At 35.6% G+C, this 18,923-nt stretch overlaps 1 protein-coding gene across 1 annotated transcript in view; it reads right to left on the reverse strand.

Annotated features, from left to right (window-relative positions):
* Positions 1-580: 580 nt before the first annotated feature.
* Positions 581-18,923, reverse strand: part of COPB1 (coat protein complex I subunit beta 1) — a 32,389-nt gene continuing 14,046 nt past the window's right edge. The window contains exons 11-22 of the mRNA XM_016225192.2: positions 18,576-18,721; positions 17,296-17,392; positions 16,062-16,222; positions 15,114-15,234; positions 10,984-11,211; positions 10,415-10,594; positions 8,072-8,216; positions 6,933-7,052; positions 3,419-3,564; positions 2,720-2,809; positions 1,422-1,577; positions 581-966 (exon numbers count right to left, since the gene is read on the reverse strand). Coding sequence (XP_016080678.1) covers positions 907-966; positions 1,422-1,577; positions 2,720-2,809; positions 3,419-3,564; positions 6,933-7,052; positions 8,072-8,216; positions 10,415-10,594; positions 10,984-11,211; positions 15,114-15,234; positions 16,062-16,222; positions 17,296-17,392; positions 18,576-18,721 — 1,650 coding nt within the window. The 3' untranslated portion in view covers positions 581-906. The remainder of the gene's footprint in view (positions 967-1,421; positions 1,578-2,719; positions 2,810-3,418; positions 3,565-6,932; positions 7,053-8,071; positions 8,217-10,414; positions 10,595-10,983; positions 11,212-15,113; positions 15,235-16,061; positions 16,223-17,295; positions 17,393-18,575; positions 18,722-18,923) is intronic.

Raw genomic sequence — 18,923 nt, forward strand, 5'->3', positions numbered from 1 at the left:
CTCAGAAAAGCATTTGGAATAATATTGGGAGGCAACGATGCCTACCTTAGGGTAAAGTGAGGAAAAGGGGAGGAGTAAGCTGGGGAGAGCAGTTTTTTGCACCCTCTGGAGCTGCATTTTCCTAATGCAGCTTCAGTAACTGGCTGGAATCAATTTAATTCCTAATAAATATTTCAAAACACCCAAAGCTAAAAATGAATGAATAAAATCTATTTTGGGTTATCTATTTTTCACTACGATTCAGGATAATTAGAATAGTATGTTTATTTCAGTCAGAGTTCATAATACTCTTTTAAACTAAAGATGGGTCTGCTTCCTCAAGTTATTTGATACTTTCTTCCTGGAGCTAAATTCCAGAGAAAAGTCCTTTAAAATACAATAAGGCATTTTTAGAGATATTTGAAATATTTGAAGTTGAAATATTAAGTAAAAATCAATCAAGTAAATCAAGACCTGACTCATTTCATATCACTGGGTTTGTAAATTATCTTAACAAAGTTCATATATACACAACTCAAAGTAATTTAAATTTATAATAGAAATCTATAACCCAACTAAAAAAAATACACTGCAATATAACTAAAGTTATGTAATTATACATTTATTTATAAAATAACAAAAGATTTAGGAATAGATCTGTTTATTGTACTGTGAAAATGGTCTTGGTACATGTGAGAACATTATATACTTTGAAGACAGCATTCATAACTGTTAAGACAAAAGACAAACTATAATTTTAAACTCAATCTTGATTTAAGGGAAAGGCTATAAATTATTGGCTGGAATGCACTCAGCATGAACTCAGATTCTATATAACATAAAGCATGAAAGTACAAAAGATGTTGGAGTCCAATAAGCCCATACCTAAATTTTAACTGTAAAGCTGCAAGGACTTTTTATTTATTCTTATATACTATTTTTCTTCTGAGACAAGTTGATTTTATCTCCAAGACTTAAGGCCATTCCCTGTAAACAAGAATGAAAATGTTTATAATTATTGAAGCTATGTAAAACTAGTACATAAATCTATCTTAACCAATCCCCCATTCAACAATGAAACCAAGGATGTACAAATCAGACTCACCAAAACCTTACTTGGTTATCAAGTACTTTTACTGCAACATTTACAAATAATCACTAGATTTGTAGCTTAGACTTCAAAAATTCTAAAGAACCCATTTAACAAATACCCTATGGGAATCAATCTGGTTTTAAGCAAATACCCAGAATGAAAAGCCCAAAAGGTGAGTCATTTTAATAAAAGAGAAGTTGTATCTCTATTCAGAGAATGCATTTATTGTATATTTGCACCTACTGCACAACATACTAGTATGACAGAGGATACTACATAGAGAAATAAGACTTAAATTCTTCCTCCTTTTGTTCAATTCAGAGATGATCTCAAAAAAAGCAATTGTTACCTGGCTCTTTGCACGAATTCTTATGTGGCCAGTAACAGGGGCCTCTGGTCCCTGTTGAATAGGTTTCTCAATGCTGACATTTGCAAGTGCATCTTCTCCAAATATGGAACGAGCATAGAGGTTGGCTGCCATAAAGCCACAGTAACCAGAAAGTGCCTGGAAGAAATTTGTGATAAATTCAATACTTTATTGTTACTAGAGAATTTACACACGAGCAAGACCAAAGAGCATAGATAAATTATCACTTAAAATAGTAGTTATCATGTGGTGGTGATTACATGACTGTATGAATGTGTCAAAACTCATGGAACTACACACATAAACAGGGTGACTTTTACCATGTCTACATAAATCTAACTTTAAAGATATAGCACTTATCCCAATTTGTATTTATACATCCTCTGTTTACTTACAGCTATTTGCCTCCCACATCAGACCTTAAGCTCCACGAAGGAAGAGACCTATTTTTTTAAATATATCTTTATTGATTTCAGAGAGAGGAAAGGAGAGGGAGAGAGAGAGACAGAAACATCAATGATGAGAGAGTCATTGATAAGCTGCCTCCTGCATGCCCCCGACTGGGGATCGAGCCTGCAACCCGGGCATGTGCCCTGACTGGGAATCGAACCCCGATCACCTGGATCCTAGGTCGAAGTGCAACTGCTGAGCCACGCCCAGCCGGGCTGGAAAACACTTAATTTTACTAGCACATATCCAAAAGCTCCCAGAGTATTGGGCATATAATATTTGTTTGAATATCTGTTGGACTCAGGAGTGTATGAATTAAAACCTGCTTATCTGGCAGCAGACATTCTTTTACTGATAAAATTAATATTATAACATTAGTAGATATTCTTTAGATATTCCTCAGCTTCATTTTTTTCTTTCTAGTCTTTTCTCATACATACACACACATAGCAGATAAGCACAGTATCGACAATTCTATATTTAAACAGATATATTCTGACCCACAAGCAGAGCCAACAGGAGATACCATGAACACTTTCTAATTGAGTATCAGAAACTATTTTGGAATAAGCCTGTAGCTAAAAGGGAGAAGACTGAAAAGAAAAACTAATTTGAGTATTCAACTGGGTCGCTGCACTAGGAACAAGCCAGCTGATACATTCCAATAGACAGAGGTAAGCTGATTCATATGTTCTACAGCATAAGTTCTTTTAGCTAGTCCAGAATGACACGCTTTTCTCATGCTGAATAATAACAAAAATATACGAGAAAGCCAGGAATCTACCATACTACTCGCTACCGGATTTCAGAAGGTCTCAGTCAAATCTTACCTTCTCTGGAGTGAGGCATTTCATATTGGTGGACTTTAGTATGTGTTGTAAATAGTCATTTAAATCAATTATATTTGTGTTAACTGTCACCTGTACAGAGGGAGAAAAAAGTCAAGGAGATTATAATTCTTACAATAAGGAAGTTGTAGATTTCTAACTTTGGGGTTGAGAAACAATCACTCATATGTCACATGAGAACATTCTTTCAAGTATTTAGTGGGAAGGATAGACAACAAAAAAGTAAATGTTATGTACAAAATCCAACAAACTGCAAGATGGTATTAGAACTTCCAGATACAGGTTACTTCAGAGAAGATCAACATACTGCATATAAAATATTTCTAATAAAAATCAAGGCCCAAAGATAGTTGCACAGTAAGCCACTGACTTTGCAAAGCCTCTTTTGGAAACTGGATTCAATAACTTATTATTTATACATATAAGAAATGAAATACTGTCTATGCAGATCAATCAATCAGATTAATTATAGAACTGCTACTCTCAACAATTTACAACAGCAACTTACCAAACTAATTTGCATGACTTTCAATTAAGGTTAATTTGCAACAACAGATATTGAAAGATTTTTCTTTTCACATCCGACACTTTTTAATGGGATTAATTTTATAGGACAATTCCTGAACACTAGCTAAAAAGAAACAAAGATAAGGAGTTCAAGCAAATCTCCCAAGGACTAACTTTGTTTTCCCATTCAAATTCGGCCCACATCTGACGGAATTCAGCATCAGTGCATGTTGCAGGCTGGATATAGTCCATGATGTCAATGTGAATATCACTGAGGACTACACAATTTCTGTCACTTGCTGCTCCAGAGACATCATAAACTGCAGTAAACATACACAAAACAATCCCCAATCATGAGGCAAACTTTAATTTTAAAAGTTTTAGTACTTCCAAATAATAATTATGGTATTAGCAATTATTTATAGAATGCTTATTATACATTGCTCTATTCTAAATGCTTTACAAATATTACCTGCTTAATATTCACATCAATCCTATGTTATAGTATTATTTTCCACATTATAGATGAGGAAACAAAACCAAAGAGAAGTTAATTGCTCAAGGTCACAGAATGAGTAAGTGGTGGGGGGCCAGGACTCAAACTCAGCTGCTGTGTGTTAGGCACACCAGGAGAATACACAAGTAGCAGTGTTCCCATAGTAGGTGCTTAATTAATGTTTCTGAATATTACTGAGCCATAGTACTTAATGATACATTATATGCTCCTATGACTGTCTCTTCTGTAGTAGAAAGTCATAATCCTTTCCTCCTACTAGCCTCATCTCTTGACATTCTCCCACCTTATCTACTTTCAGAGAAAACTGATGTTACCAAGAATAAGTTCCTTTAATTTTCAGCCCCATTTCTAAAAATAAATGTACCTTTCTCTGAATCCACTCTTACCTGCTTGTCTTTGTATCAGAGAAGTGCTGACTATTCTCTTCAAAGTTAATACGTCCTGCCATCTGTGATCCCTGCTCTGGTTCAAGACCTCTCTACATCATTACCTCTTTCACTCTATGTCTTTGCCTTTATATTCTTTCTTCCCTTATAACCAGCCTATAAACATACTCAAGCTCTCTCATCCTAAAAAAATAAATCCCCCCTTATCCTTGATTTCTATTCTGGCTACTGCTCTCTCTCATTCTCATCAAAACCAAGGTCCTACACTCAGAATAGTCTACACTCATTATCTTTATTTCTCCATCTTCTATTTAGTCTTCAACTCATCACCATTGCCCAAGGCATGGACGAGAAATGTTTAAATATCATTTATGGTCAAATCCAAAGGACCCTTCTTTTACACTTTCTGCAGCTTCATATAACTTCTTGAAAATTTTTTCTTACTTCTCTTACCACACTTCAGATGCCTTTGTAGGCTTCCCCTCCTCAAACTAGGCTTTTAATATTGTTGTTCTCTTGGATTTGTTTTTCAAATTTCTCTTCTTATTTTTAAGTCCCACTGAGTGATTTTGTACAGTTCTATGGCTTTTTTTTGTTTAAATATATCTTTACTGATTTCAGAGAGAGGAAGGGGGAGAGAGAGAGAGAGAAACATGAATGATGAGAGAGCTGTCATTGATCGGCTGCCTCCTGCATGCCCCCAACTGGGGATCGAGGCAGCAACCCAGGTATGTGCCCTGACCAGGAATCAAACTGCGATCTCCTGGATCCTAGGTCGACGCTCAGTCCCTAAGCCACGCCTGGTGGAGCCAGTTCTAAGGCTTTTAAACAAATAATTTACCTCTGGTCCAAGTTCCAGCACTCATATCAAACTGGCCCTGGATGTCTTCAGACACTGTTACTCAATCTGCTCAAGATTTAAATTATCCTCTCTCTCAAATTTGTTCTTCTCTCCTATATTCCCTGTTCTAGTAATTGACATGAACATCGACCCAATAAACCCAATCAAGAAACTGAAGTATGGCCCAGCCGGTGTGACTCAGCAGTTGAGCACTGACCTAGGATCCAAGAGATCACAGTTCAATTCCCAGTCAGGGCACATGTCCAGTTGCAGGCTCAATCCCCAACAGGGGGCCTGCAGGAGGCAGTTGATCGATTTTGTTTCTCTCTCTCATCAATGCTTCAATCTCTCTATCCCTCTCCCTTCCTCTCTCTCTCTAAAAATCAATAAAAACATATTTTTTAAAAAAAAGAAATTGAAGTATTACAAAAAAAAGGAATTGAAGTGTAAGTTATCCCTGAGCCTTTTGGTGGTCTAGTGGTCTTCCTTCATCTGTGTCTCCTCCCTTCCTTTCAGTTGTATCTGTGAAACATGGCCCTTGGATTTGTGAACAGAAAATTAACCTCCAATGGTAGAATAAAAATCTATTTGAAAACTCAAAAAAGAAGAAAGAAAGAGAGAGGAGGAAGGAAGGGAGGGAGGAAGGGAGGAAGGGAGGAAGGGAGGAAGGGAGGAAGGGAGGAAGGGAGGAAGGGAGGAAGGGAGGAAGGGAGGAAGGAAGGAAGGAAGGAAGGAAGGAAGGAAGGAAGGAAGGAAGGAAGGAAGGAAGGAAGGAAGGAAGGAAAAGAGAGAGAGAAAGAAAGAGAAAGAAAGAAACCTGAGGGTTACTCTAGGCACTTCCTCTTCAATGAGTAACCATGTCCTGGCCATTCTATTTCCTAAGTCTCCACTGTATTTGCCCTTCTCTCCACCTCACCCACTACTGAGTTGGTTTAAGCTCTCTGACATGTCCCACCAGTGCTGCTGCAATAGGATACTAGTTAATTGTCCTGCCTCTCCCAATCATTCTTCTATAGTGCTGTCACAGAAATATTTAATCATGTAATTCACTCACTTATCATTCCTTAATGTATCCCCATTTATATGCAAGATAATGTACAAAATCCTTAGCATGGCAAGTAAAATACAGCTCCCACTAACTTTCCTAAATTCATTTTTTTCTACCACCACCCTCCAGCCTCCTATAAACTCCAGGTATGTATCTGCCTTTGTTCCAGCTGAATCCCTGTCTATCTGTAGAACACTTACTGACCTTTTAGAACCCTACTTAAGAATTAGCTCTTCCACAAAACCTTTCCCCCCTAGTTCTGAGAAAAATGACCTAACCGCTTCATAGACTCCAACAGGCTTCTTTCCTAAGTTACCACTATGTATTGCACTTATCTATTTTACATATCTGCTTTCCTTTACTCGACCATAAGCTGAGGACAGAGTTCTTTTTTTCCTCGCCATGATAGGCCCCACCCTACCACAGAAATTGCCAACATAAAAAAGAGAGAAAAGGTTATTGACTGAATGCCTCTGAAAAGGTAGTCCCTTGGTGAATTGGCAACAAAATGCCTATGCAAAGTTTTAGACTGAGTTCAAATGTTATCCTTTGATAACATACCCTCAACATTTATAAAACCTTCCATACTGTTAGCATCTTCCTCCATGACCCCAAAGCACATGGTATATAAACTAGCTCTTGTCACATTGCATTGTAATTATATATTTATTTATCTCCTCTTTCTGCTTGACAGTTTCTTGAGGAGAGTGACTCTATGTGGCTCATTTCTGTATAACCAAAACATAGTACAGTGCTTAGTGCTTCAGCAGGTGCTCCACAAATTAATGCATGAATGAATTCAGGTTCTGTCCTCAAGAAATGTCACACAGCTACTCATTACAGAAATTCTTTAATAAAAATATTCAAACACCACATACTATAAAATAATCCCTTACCTATGTTACCAAATATTATTCCATTTTCTGTTGATGCTACTTTGACATTAGCTTTAATGTTTGCAAAATCATGAGGAGCAAGAGTCAAAGGAGATGGCTTTTCCACAAGTTTCAGATCCCCTGAAAAAAATTTAGACAATAGTTATAAAGACATATATATAAACCTCTCAAATCATAAAACCTTAAAATGTATGCAGCTTAATAGTTTCTAGCAAAGAAATAAGAGAAGGGTTATGACTCAAATATTATGAGGACAAAATAAAAAAATCATTTCATGTTATTCATATCAATATGCACATTTTCTTTTAAAAGGTGAACAGGCTTCTCAAAAGAACTCTATATTTAATTCATATGTGTGTGTGTGTGTGTGTGCGCACGCGCGAGAGAGAGAGAGAGAGAGAGAAACACTGTGGGCATACCATTTTATTTCAATGAATGAATACAGCTTCTCAAAAAGCATAAGTCATATACTATAAACTCCATTACAAAGAAAGATAAAACTGCAGAGAGATGTAAATTCTTAGAAACACAGTTCTTTACATAGACATCAAACTACGCTGAGGACAAAAGTATATTTTCTCCTAATAGCTTAAAGTCCTTTAACTCTTGTTTAAGCTATATGGAATTTCCTAAGGGCACTGCACTGTTCCTGTACACAGTTTATATTTCCCAACTTCAAAGCCAGAAGTAGAAGTGGACAAAGTCTGATTCATGTGTCTTTAATTAACAAAACAAGACATCTCACATTGCTAAATATGATAATATTACTCTGGCCACACGTGGTTATAGGCTCAGAAAATACCTAGTTCTGTACTAAGGAAATTAAAAATTTAACTAAGTGAGCTACTTGGTAAATCTGTAACTTAAACAGCTCTTATTTATATCTAGAAAAAACAATATTTGTGACCGAGCTCAGTGAATAAACCTATTTGGATGTACTAACAGCATAAGCATAAGCAAGTACCACAGAGGTTCAGAAAACTGCAGCTGAAGACTAAATGCTAAATGTAAAACTAAGCCTTAATTAAAATGTCACAAAGGGTTCAAGAGAATTCTTATACTAAACTTGTGCACATCCCTTAATAATGTGTCACAAAGACTTACTATAAATATCTTTGCTTTATGGTAAATTGCCTCACCTAGAGTAGCTAACTCCAACGTGCAGTTCTGTAGAGTATCACTCGTTTGGTTCACGACAAGCACATCCAGGACGATATCATACTGGTTGACGTGAACATAAGCTTCTGCATATACAGGATCTGAGAAACCTGTCAATTGGGTGACCTGTCAAACAAAAATAAGGAGATAATCAAATGACAGAGACAATTTAGCCAAACATATCCCAGCTAAATGACTAAGTCTGTTAGGGAATTAACAGATGTGCTTAAATTAGACAAGTAATTTTGAAACAGGTATAATAAAATGATTTTGTAATGGAGACATGGTAAATTAAAACGGGGGCATTAGAAATAACAAGTACTAGAGTTTATATGTCAGCAGTAGAAAGACATTAAATATGTCTAGCAAATACATTAAACATCCAACTTAGAAAACAGATTTGGATACATTTCAGTTAAATTTCTCAGCATCTAAACTCATTAGGTGTTCTCCAAAACTCAAGAACCCAATAAAATTCAGATCATGTGGCAGTCCCTGCTACCCAAGCTCAGAAACTAAATAGACTTTATTGCAAGAAACGCTTGTAATTTCATCAAGATAAAATTTTAAGTGTTTCCCTCAAATTTTTTTAAAAAATCCAAAATACAGCAGTTTTAAAACATAATATTGTCACCAAAAACACAGACAACAAAAGGAAAAATAGGCAAACTGGACTACATCAAAATTAAAAACTTTTATGCATCAAAGGGCACTAGTAACAGAAAGGCAACTCACAGAATGGGAGAAAAATATATGCAAATCATGTATCTGATGAGGGACTTGCATCCAGAATATATATAAAGAACTCCTTTAGCTCAACACCAAATAAATAACCAGATTAAAAAATGAGCAAAGAACTTGAATAGACATTTCTCCAAAGCAGTTATACAAATGGCCAATAAGCACATGAAAAAAAAAGCCAATTATCACTAATCATTAGGGAAATTAAAATCAAAACCACAATTAGATACCAATTGACACTCACTAAGATGGCTACTATTAAAAAAAAAAAGTGTTGGCAAGCATGTGGAGAACCCTTGTGTACTGAGAGCTGGAGTGTAAAATAGTGCAGCTGCTATGTGAAACAGTATGGCAGTTTCTCAGAAAATTAAAGCAGAATTACTACATGATCCAGCAATTCCACTTCTGGTAATAACCCAAAAGAAATGAAAGCAAGGCCTTGAACAGGTATTTTCAAATTCATGTCCATAGCAGCATTATTCACAATAGCCAAAAGGTGAAAGCAACCCAAGTGTCCATTAACACATGAATGGGTAAACAAAATGTAGTATATATTCACAATGGAATATTACTCTGCCTTAAAAAGAACATTCTGAAACATGCTACAGCATGGATGAATTTTGAAGACATCAGGCTAAGTAAAATAAGCCAGTCACAAAAGGACACATATTGTATGATTCCACTAATATAAAGTACCTGGAGCAGTCAAATTCATAGAGATAGATTGATGGTTGCCAGGGGCTGAGGGGAGAGGGAATGGGGAGTTATTATTTAATGGGTATAGAGTTTCAGTTTTGCAAGTTGGAAAAAGTTCTGGGGATGGATGGTGATAATGGTAGCACAATAATATGAATATACTTAATGCCACTGAACCGTACACTTAAAAACAGTTAAGTGGGTAGATTTGATATTATATAAATTTTACACAATTTTTAAAAATAAAAATTTAAAAATTTGTAACTGAAATATTGTTGAGATCAATTCCCACTCTGAAAGGAGATAAAGTGTTCTAGTAGTTCCAATTCTGCAACTAACTTTATCTTGGACAACAAAATCAATTTGAGACTGTTCACTCATCTAACAGATCAAGGGATTAAACTAGATCAATTATTTATAAATTTATATATTTTGAGTGTAGGATAGTTTTCCTAATAAAATCCTATATCGAACTCAATATATATATTAAGAATATAAAAGTAGAGTTGCCCTGTTTAAAGCAGCAGGACATAGGAAAAGCTGAAGGCAGGGTATGGAGGAAGAGGCCAGAGCCCCGGCCTTTAAAAGCTTTAGTTAAGCTCCAAGAATCCCCCAGCTCTGTGTATTACACTAGGATTACACATACAACTGGAACAAGTTATAAAATCATCTACTGGACTCACAGTACTATCATATAGTAAAGTACTTTATCAGCTTCTGAGTTTCAATCATGTTTAACAAATCTATCAATCACAACGACTTGACAAAAACCAATGCTGTATAACTTATTTTTCTTTTAAAAAACGGGGGGACTAGCAACTTCCTGATTATTACTTTCTTAAGTAGCCAATTTAAATAACTTACCGGTATATTTGACATTTTGTTACCTTGTTAAGTTTAGATGCCAGGGGATCTGCTGCCTCTTTCCTCTGTGTGTTACCCATCGCTGCCAGCAAACTCAGCTGAAACTGATCTTCCTTGCAGTTCATTTCATTCTTAGCAGTTAGTTGCATGAAGGAAATGGGGTCATCAGGCTGTACTGTCACATTCCTCTTTTCAGATTCTTTCTGTGTTGAGAAAACAAACACATCTTTCTTTAATATGGAAAGAAAACTTTCTGTAGGCCTTTAACAGGGACAGACTTCCCAGGAAGACTGAATATTTTTAATCTTCACCGATGATATTTTTCTATTGCTTTACAGAGAGTGGAAGGGAGAGAGAGAGAGACTTCGATGTGAGAGAGACACATTGATTGGTTGCATCCTGCACGTGCCCCAACCGGGGCCAGGGATGCAGCCTGCAACCAAGGTACGTGTCCTTGGCCGGCATCAAACCAGGGACCCTTCAGTCTGAGGGCCAACACTCAACCACTGAGCCAAACCAGCTAGGGCTGAAATTTTTTTTAAAAAAAGCTACAAAGGACTTTGATGGCTTTATCATATCATATATACCTTACCTTTTGGGATAATTTCTCTTCTTCGAGTTTAGCAGATAACATGTGTGAAAGGGACTGTCTGCATTCCTTATTGAAAATGTCATTCATTAAAGGTGAACACTCAGACAAGACCTTGAGGCACAGGGAAATTCGATCTACATCATCATCTGTAATTGGCTTCTTAGGAAGAGAGGATTTTCCCAAGTGAAGGATAGTGGCCATGAGCAACATAGCCTCAGCGACAAAAGACTAGAAAAGTAGAGAAATGGGTTATTTATTGTCATGATTCTGCAACTGCAATACAGTCACTTTATTCTAACTCACAATCCAAGAAATGAAACTAATTTTCACTTCTCTTGATAAAGATTTCAAATCTTTTAGATTTGTATCTCCATCTTTTTTGTATCCTCCTTCTTCCTTTCTATGCTAGCTGCAACCCTCTAAAACCTTCATTAAGCCTCAACTGAAAAACAGCAATGGCTCTTTAACTCTCTTGGCTTATTCTAACTCCCTCACATGCTAATGCTATCTTTTTAAAATTCCAATTACAGAAAAGTTAAAAGAATGATACATTTCACAAATAGTTAACATTTTGCCATATTGCTTTCTTATTTTACTTGTATATGTACAATTATTATTTTAGGTAAAGCTATGCCAGTAAGATTCTTCACCTCTTAAGTACATCAGCATACATCTCTTAAGAATCAGAACAGCTTCCTATGTAACTGCAATATCATCTTACCTGAGAAATGTAACAATGCCAAAATATATCTACTGTACACTCTAAACTGAAATAAATCTTCCTTAATTCTCACAAAATGTTTTCATTATTTTTTAAATCCTGAATCAGCTTCATGCATTTTGCCTGGCTGTTATTCTCCTTAGTCCCTTTTAATCTAGCCCAGTCCCCTGGTTTTTTGTATTGTTTTCCAACACAATTACTTTTTAAAAAATTATTTATTGATTTTAGACAGAGAGAGGAAGGAAGCGGGGGGGAGAGAGAAACAGACATCGATTTGTTGTTCCACTTATTGATACATTCATTGGTTGATTCTCGTATGTGCCCTCACTGGGGATCGAACCTGCAATCCTGGCATATCAGGATGACACTCTAACCAACAGAGCTAAAAGCCACAATGACTTTTTATAAGTGCCCAAGCCAGTTGTTTTACAGAACGCTCCCCACTCTTGGTTAGATACCAGACAGGTGCTGTTTTGTGTTTCTTTTGTATTGCATCAGGAGGCACATAATGTCAAGTTGACCCATTATTGGAGACATTAAGTGTGATCACCCGCTGCTGCTCTGCTATCTTACTCCTTACTGTACACCAATCTCTCCACTCTACATGGGAATACCTTCAATGACTTCCCTGGGCCGTCATATTGAAGTCCATATGACTCAGCCTGCTATTCAAGGTCTTCCACAACGTGAATCCAAAGTGCTTTTCAGTCTTATGTAGCATGCTCATACGTCAGTGCCACATGCTCTACGTCAGTGCCAAAATGTCTTTTACTAAGCATTGATTTTCACACATACATTAAAAAAACTACCAAGGGCATTAAGAAAGAACCAGAAGAATAAGTGTAATAATCCTGAGCCTGGATACTGTCACCAGAGGAGAGGAAAAAGGAGAGAAGAGAAAAAAAACTAGCTGAAGAAATAATGGCTGAAAATTTCCCAAATGTGATGAAAGCTATAAACCCATACATCCAAGAAGCTCAGTGAAGCACAAGCAAAGTAAACATGAAGAAAACTATACCAAGGCATATCCTAATCACATTAACAAAACTCGGTGATAGGAAAAAAATCTAAAATCTGCCATAGAAAACAGGGCATGTTCCATGCAGAGGCATGAGAATGCCAGTGGCTTCTATCAGAACGTAAGAAGACAATGGAGCGACATCCTGATGGCACTAGAAGAAAAAAATTCTCAACAGAAATCTATATCTACAAAGATCTCTTTCAAAAATGGAGGAGAAATAGACCTTTTTCAGACAAAAATCGAGAATTCACTGACAACAGACCTGCACTACAAGAAAAATTGAAGCAAATTCTTCAGGCAAAAGGTATATGATACCAGAGAGAAACTCAGCTTTATACAAAAAAATGAAGAGCAATGGAAAAGGCATAAATGAAGGAGAGCTTCTGTGATGATAAACCACCAAACTTCCACCTGCCTTGTACCAAATGTGGCAAACTTTAGGAACCAGAGATGTTACCAGAAATCTGGTTCTCTTACACAGATGTCAGCAAATTCTCTCCCAACCTGCAGAACTGAAACATCCTTTCCATGAGAGGAAATCAAATTAGACCCTGAGACACAGAATCTTGGAGACTTTTAAAAAACATAATTTAAAGAATAGGTGATTATATTGTGACAAGGCTGGACTGAATAAATAAATAATGGCCCATAGTTACAAAATTAATTATTGACCATAAATCAAAATAAGCTGATAAAAACAAGATAATATACCTTGTAATTTACTTGGCTCTCTAAATCTCATTAATGGCTCTTTTGATGATGAAAGTTTTAAAAACCCTTTGAAAATCTCAAATCCAAAATAAAAATGTCTAATTATATGTTGGCTTATATAAATGAAGAAATCTAATGGACTGTTATGCAGCTATTAAATATTATAATTATTATGATTAGGAAAGGTTTACAATAACTTGGGAAAACATTATACTGTTAAGCGAAACTGTAGTATTATAAAACATAAAATGATCACACTAGAGAAAAAATTGTTTCACAGATAAAAGCCATATTAAACTTTCTGAAGGAAGGATTTTATTATTATATCTGGTAACATAACTCTACCTTTTGATGTTTCTATCTCCACCACAATATTAACAAGATTTATACTTCAGTGCTGTAACCAGGAGTGATATTTTTCTTATAGTTATTACCTCACTCCTGATTTTAGCAATGTGAAAAAAGAAATGAACAAAAATAGAACTATTCACAATTCTACCACACACAGTAAATATGCAGGTAAATATATGACTTTTTTCTCATTTAAAAAAATCTTTAAAAGAAAATTCACTATTTACAACAGGTGAACAGATAAACAGAAGAATATTATATGTATAGCCTTAAAAAGGAAGGAAATTTTGATATATGCTACCATATAGATGAAGCTTGAAGACATCATGTTAAGCAAAATAAGCCAGTTGCAAAAGGACAAATACATGATTCCACTTATATGAGGTATATAGAATAGGCAAACTCATAGACGCAGAAAGTAGAACTGGTTACCTAGTGCTGGGGGAGGAGGAAGGAGGAATTACTGGGTACAGTTTTAGTTTGGAATGATGAGAAGTTCTGGAGATGGACAGTGGTAATGGCTACTCAACAGCATGAATGTACTTAATGCCACTGAACTGTACACTTAAAAATAGTTAAAATGGTAAATTTCATGTTATGTATATTTTACCATAAAGAAAAATATACACACACACAAAAAAAAGACACTCAGGAAGGTACTTGACCTTTTGCCCTGTTCCCTGCTCCCAACTCTCAGTTTCTTACTATTGACTAAGTATGCCCTCTCCCTACCTGAGTCTGGACTCCAGATAAATAAGAAATGATATAAAAAAAAAAGGGTGCATACACATAAAAAAGATAATTAACTAAGGCAAAAAGAACAATGTATCACAGGGTTGGTGATATGACGTAGAAATAAAGTGCAGAACAAGAGCACGAAGGACGGAAGCAGGGTTGGGGGAAATAGAAGCATACCATTTTAAATGAGCATACAGTCAGAACGTCAGAGGCCATCATGAAGGTTAAAAACTGGAGAAATGGGAATACATTTAAGAGACATTTCTGGGATAAAACAGGCAATGACTGACTGGATGAAGATGCTGGAGAGAGGCTTAGGCTTCACTGAGCCTTGACTAATCCTAGCAAACAGAAATGACTTCATAAACCCTTATGTCTCTTCCGCTGGACTAAGCATAAGGTATTATTACTGTATTACTTGGTCAATTTTACAATAACATTATATTACCGTGTCCATAATCCTCCATTAAACCACAAGCTCTTCATGACAGGACATTTAGCACTCACTTGTGGGTCCCTCACAGGTCAATGCATACAGTAGGCGCTCAATGTTCACTTGTTGGGTAAATGTAAAATAAGTGGCCTTACATTTTGCTTTTTCTTCTCCTGAACCAAAGCTACATAGCGCAAGGCAATCTTGGTCAGAGTTGTGGCAAGGGAGGCAGCGACAAAGAAGTCTCCATCCAGAAGGAATCCTCTCAGGGGAGGTCTGCAAAGCAAGAAGGAAAATGAAGCCCACCAACTTCCTAAGCAGCATGCAGCTTTTGCAATAAATGACTAAAATAAGGCTATTTAACACTCTCACTGCCCTTCTTCAGTGATAAGGATCTCAACTAGCTCCCTCTTTTGCTCTCAGAATGAAGCTAAAAGAAAAAGAAAAAGAGAAAAATACATGGTTTTAAAACCTATCTTCAAATGATACAAGAACCAACTGAATATACAGAGAAAATGGGGAGCGGTGTATGTACTCGAGCCAATGAGCTACATTCAAATCCCAGCTTATCTACAGTATTTATTTATTGTGTCCCCTTGGGTAAAGTTATAAACTTTTTCAGGCCTCAAATTCTTCTGTGACAATAATATACTTTATCTCAATGGGTTGCTGTGAAGATTATATGAGGCAAACTACTTGACACAATGCCCAGCACGTAATCAGCAATCATTAAAATATTAGGCAGTATTTTCAACTTCTTCACTATTTGGAGAGTAAAATGAGGAAATCATCACAATTTTATTCCATCAGTTAGAGGTGGAAAATTTTCCAAAATGTTTCCTAAAAGTTACCTCAACTTAGCATTTTCTACATGAGTGAATAATTTTAAGGAGAACAGTTATTCCAATGAAAACACTTATAAAAAGCGGAGGATTAAAACCACCAACATAATTCCTGAGAAAAAGAACCTAAATACCCTTCTCCTTTTAAGTATTTTAAATGACAAAGATTTCCATTTTAGGCAAAAAGAAATCACTTGACTGTTCTATACACAAGAGTAATGAAAACAGTAGAGCCAGCTGAGCACAAGTGCTGCCAATTACCTTTCTTCCTCTTTCTTGGTGGGTCGAGAACTACTAAGGGCACTCTGAGTTGCATAGGTGCCCATCTCAGTTACCAGTTTCTGAACTGGCCCCACAGTTATTTCTTCTTCAGGTTTTAATTCACCAGCTTCTTTCTTTATTTCTGACTCTACAATTGGGATCTAAAAATCAGTTGGAAATATCAATTTAGTAATAATATCAATAGCAAGCAAAATCATATTTAAATATTCAATAATTTCTATAGAGAAGGCATTTCTACAATGGGATATTTGGGACTTGACCTTTCAATTTTCTTTCCTTCCCAAAATAATTTAGTGAGAAGAACAGGGGCTTTGGAGTTAGATGCTACTTACTTGTATGGTTTTGGGAAAATTAATTAAACTACTTTGAGCCTTAGGAGGCTGTTAAATGCAAATCTTAATTCTTTCCACGGTGACGCAGACAAAATAGATACTCTTATTCTTTCCCTCCACCCCTTCCCTAACCAAAAGAGTCTTCATCCTCCTAAAAGAAAATAAATCTGACCTATTTGTACAAGATAACTTCATCAATTACCTTTTAAAAAACAGCAACAAATGGCTACTATGCATGTATTTCTCAATACCAGTCTACTGTCTAATTTGAGAGCTGAAAGAGTCTGAATTCAATCATTATCTATCTATTCCTTTATTTTATAAATAAAAAACCTGATGTCCAGTCAGGTTAAGGAACTTCAACCCAAGGTCCCAGAGCTAATTATTGGCAGAAGCAAGACTGGAACCCAGGTGTCCTAAAAAGCAATGTTCTTTCTGTTTGCCCATACGGCTGTTTGAATGAGGAAATATTGCCAGTTTTAGTACATAAATACTGGAAAGTCAACCTGTTCTTATAATTTGCTTTCTTCTTTCAGAACACATAGGCTAAAGCAGAGTTTTACAAGTCTTTTTCTTTTTTAAAACACAGAACCTTGTGTTCAAATAAGATCTTTCCCAGAAGAGTAAATAACACAGATAAAAGAATAGGTGTTATGGTTCAATGCAGCAGAGGGTAAATCCCCAAATTTCCCACAGCTCTTAAGGCTTAATTATCTGAGTAATTAAAATACATTTTTCAGTGTTCTTTAGCTGAGATAAAAACACAAAAGTAAATCACCACATAAAAGTCAGATGAAAAAAAAAGTCAGATGTACCAAAGTAAAAAAAAATTTTTTTAAATTACCATATAGAGTAGCATTTACTACTCAAGTAAAACATACCTCCCCCAGGGACCTTCGGACCTCAGTCATTACACTCTGGATGTCTTCCTTGGTACTACAGTATTCTCCTAGGATCCACAAGGCTCCTCGGTAAATCCTAAGACAAGAATACAACTTCTGAAACACTGATTTGTCAACAGATCTTGAAGCAATTTTTCTTTGTGAATTTAAGCTCAAGAAAGAAAACAAGATTCTGCAGTTCTAAGAGATTATGAATGACATTTTAAGAAATATAACAAAGACACCAAGTTTCTTTAATTCTCCCAGAAATCACAAGCATTAAAAGGAAAACACGTGCTTTTACCCATCATTAGTAGGAATATTTTAAAAATTGTAAACCCAATAGTAAAAATAAAATACCAAAATGTTTCCCAGAGAGGTATTATCTTCCACTTAGTACAGAGTTAAGATAAAAGTTTATCTTATAACTAACTACTATAAAAATTTATTATTTTAATGTAAAAAGTACTTCTTATTTGTAGTCACTGAAAAGAACAGGCAGGATGCTGACCAGAACAATGAACAAGGAACCATAACAAACAGAAAAAGAAAGCAATAATTTTCTAGTTAAAAATGTTAAAATAAATAAAGTCTTCAGTCATCTTTTCCCTAAGATTTTCATTAAATTTACTTTTTTAAAAATTCTAGAAACTTGAAAAATTCTAGAGATCATGGCTGCCAAAAGCAAAACTCTGATATGATTATTTTTCCTCACAAAGGAAGCAAATCTTTCTCACTTCCATAAATGTCAATACATCTTCAATCAGAAAAACAACTTTGTAATGGTCCCTTTTTTCAACCTAGGCAGATATAATGCAAGTCTTTTATAGTCTATCCATCAGATGCTTTAAGTCAAGCAAAATGTGGATGCAAAAGTCCTTTCTCATTAATAAAGGCTATCTGAAGGGAAACATGTCAGATTTAGGTTGCATTTGCAATCCTTCACTTCAATAAATGATAAAGGGATATATAAATAATAATGATATCCAAAAAGTAATACCCTTTAAAAATATGTTCTTAGTCACTTGAGGATTCACAATGTTTTAGAGGAAATCAGGATAGAGAAATCTAGCTAAATCACCACAACTATTTAAAAAAATTCCCCCACAGGTTATGGGTCAACCACGGGTGGGTGTAAGGTAATGTTTATTGTCATTCTTATTTTGTCTTGATTGTCTTGTCATTTTTCCTCTCTTATATTTCATATCAACTGACCCTTTAAAGACAGATACTAGTAAAATGCTGACTCGACTTTACATTTAAACAGATTTTAAACTTACTTGACAGATTTGATAGCATGAAAGACTTCAAGCATCTTCTCAACAATAAGCATTCTGAGGTTATCAAAGCGCTGAATGGCTTCACGAACAAACTCCAAGACATCAGCAGCTGCTGCTTCATTACTGTCACTGAGAAATTCCATTAACTAAAAGCACAAAAACGAAAGGGGATAACAATTTAAACTTAAGGTTTAATAACCTTAAGCAATTTTAGTAAGGTTTAAGTAAGTTAAAAAAATGTACAAAGCATGTAATTAATTTTCAAATGCACAACAAAATGTAAGTTGAGAGACAAACACCATTAATGTAAACAAAGTCACAATGACTTTTCTGCTTTATGTGCAGCAA

The sequence above is a fragment of the Miniopterus natalensis genome, chromosome 11, assembly GCF_054644295.1.
Source record: "Miniopterus natalensis isolate mMinNat1 chromosome 11, mMinNat1.hap1, whole genome shotgun sequence".
NCBI lineage: Eukaryota > Metazoa > Chordata > Mammalia > Chiroptera > Miniopteridae > Miniopterus > Miniopterus natalensis.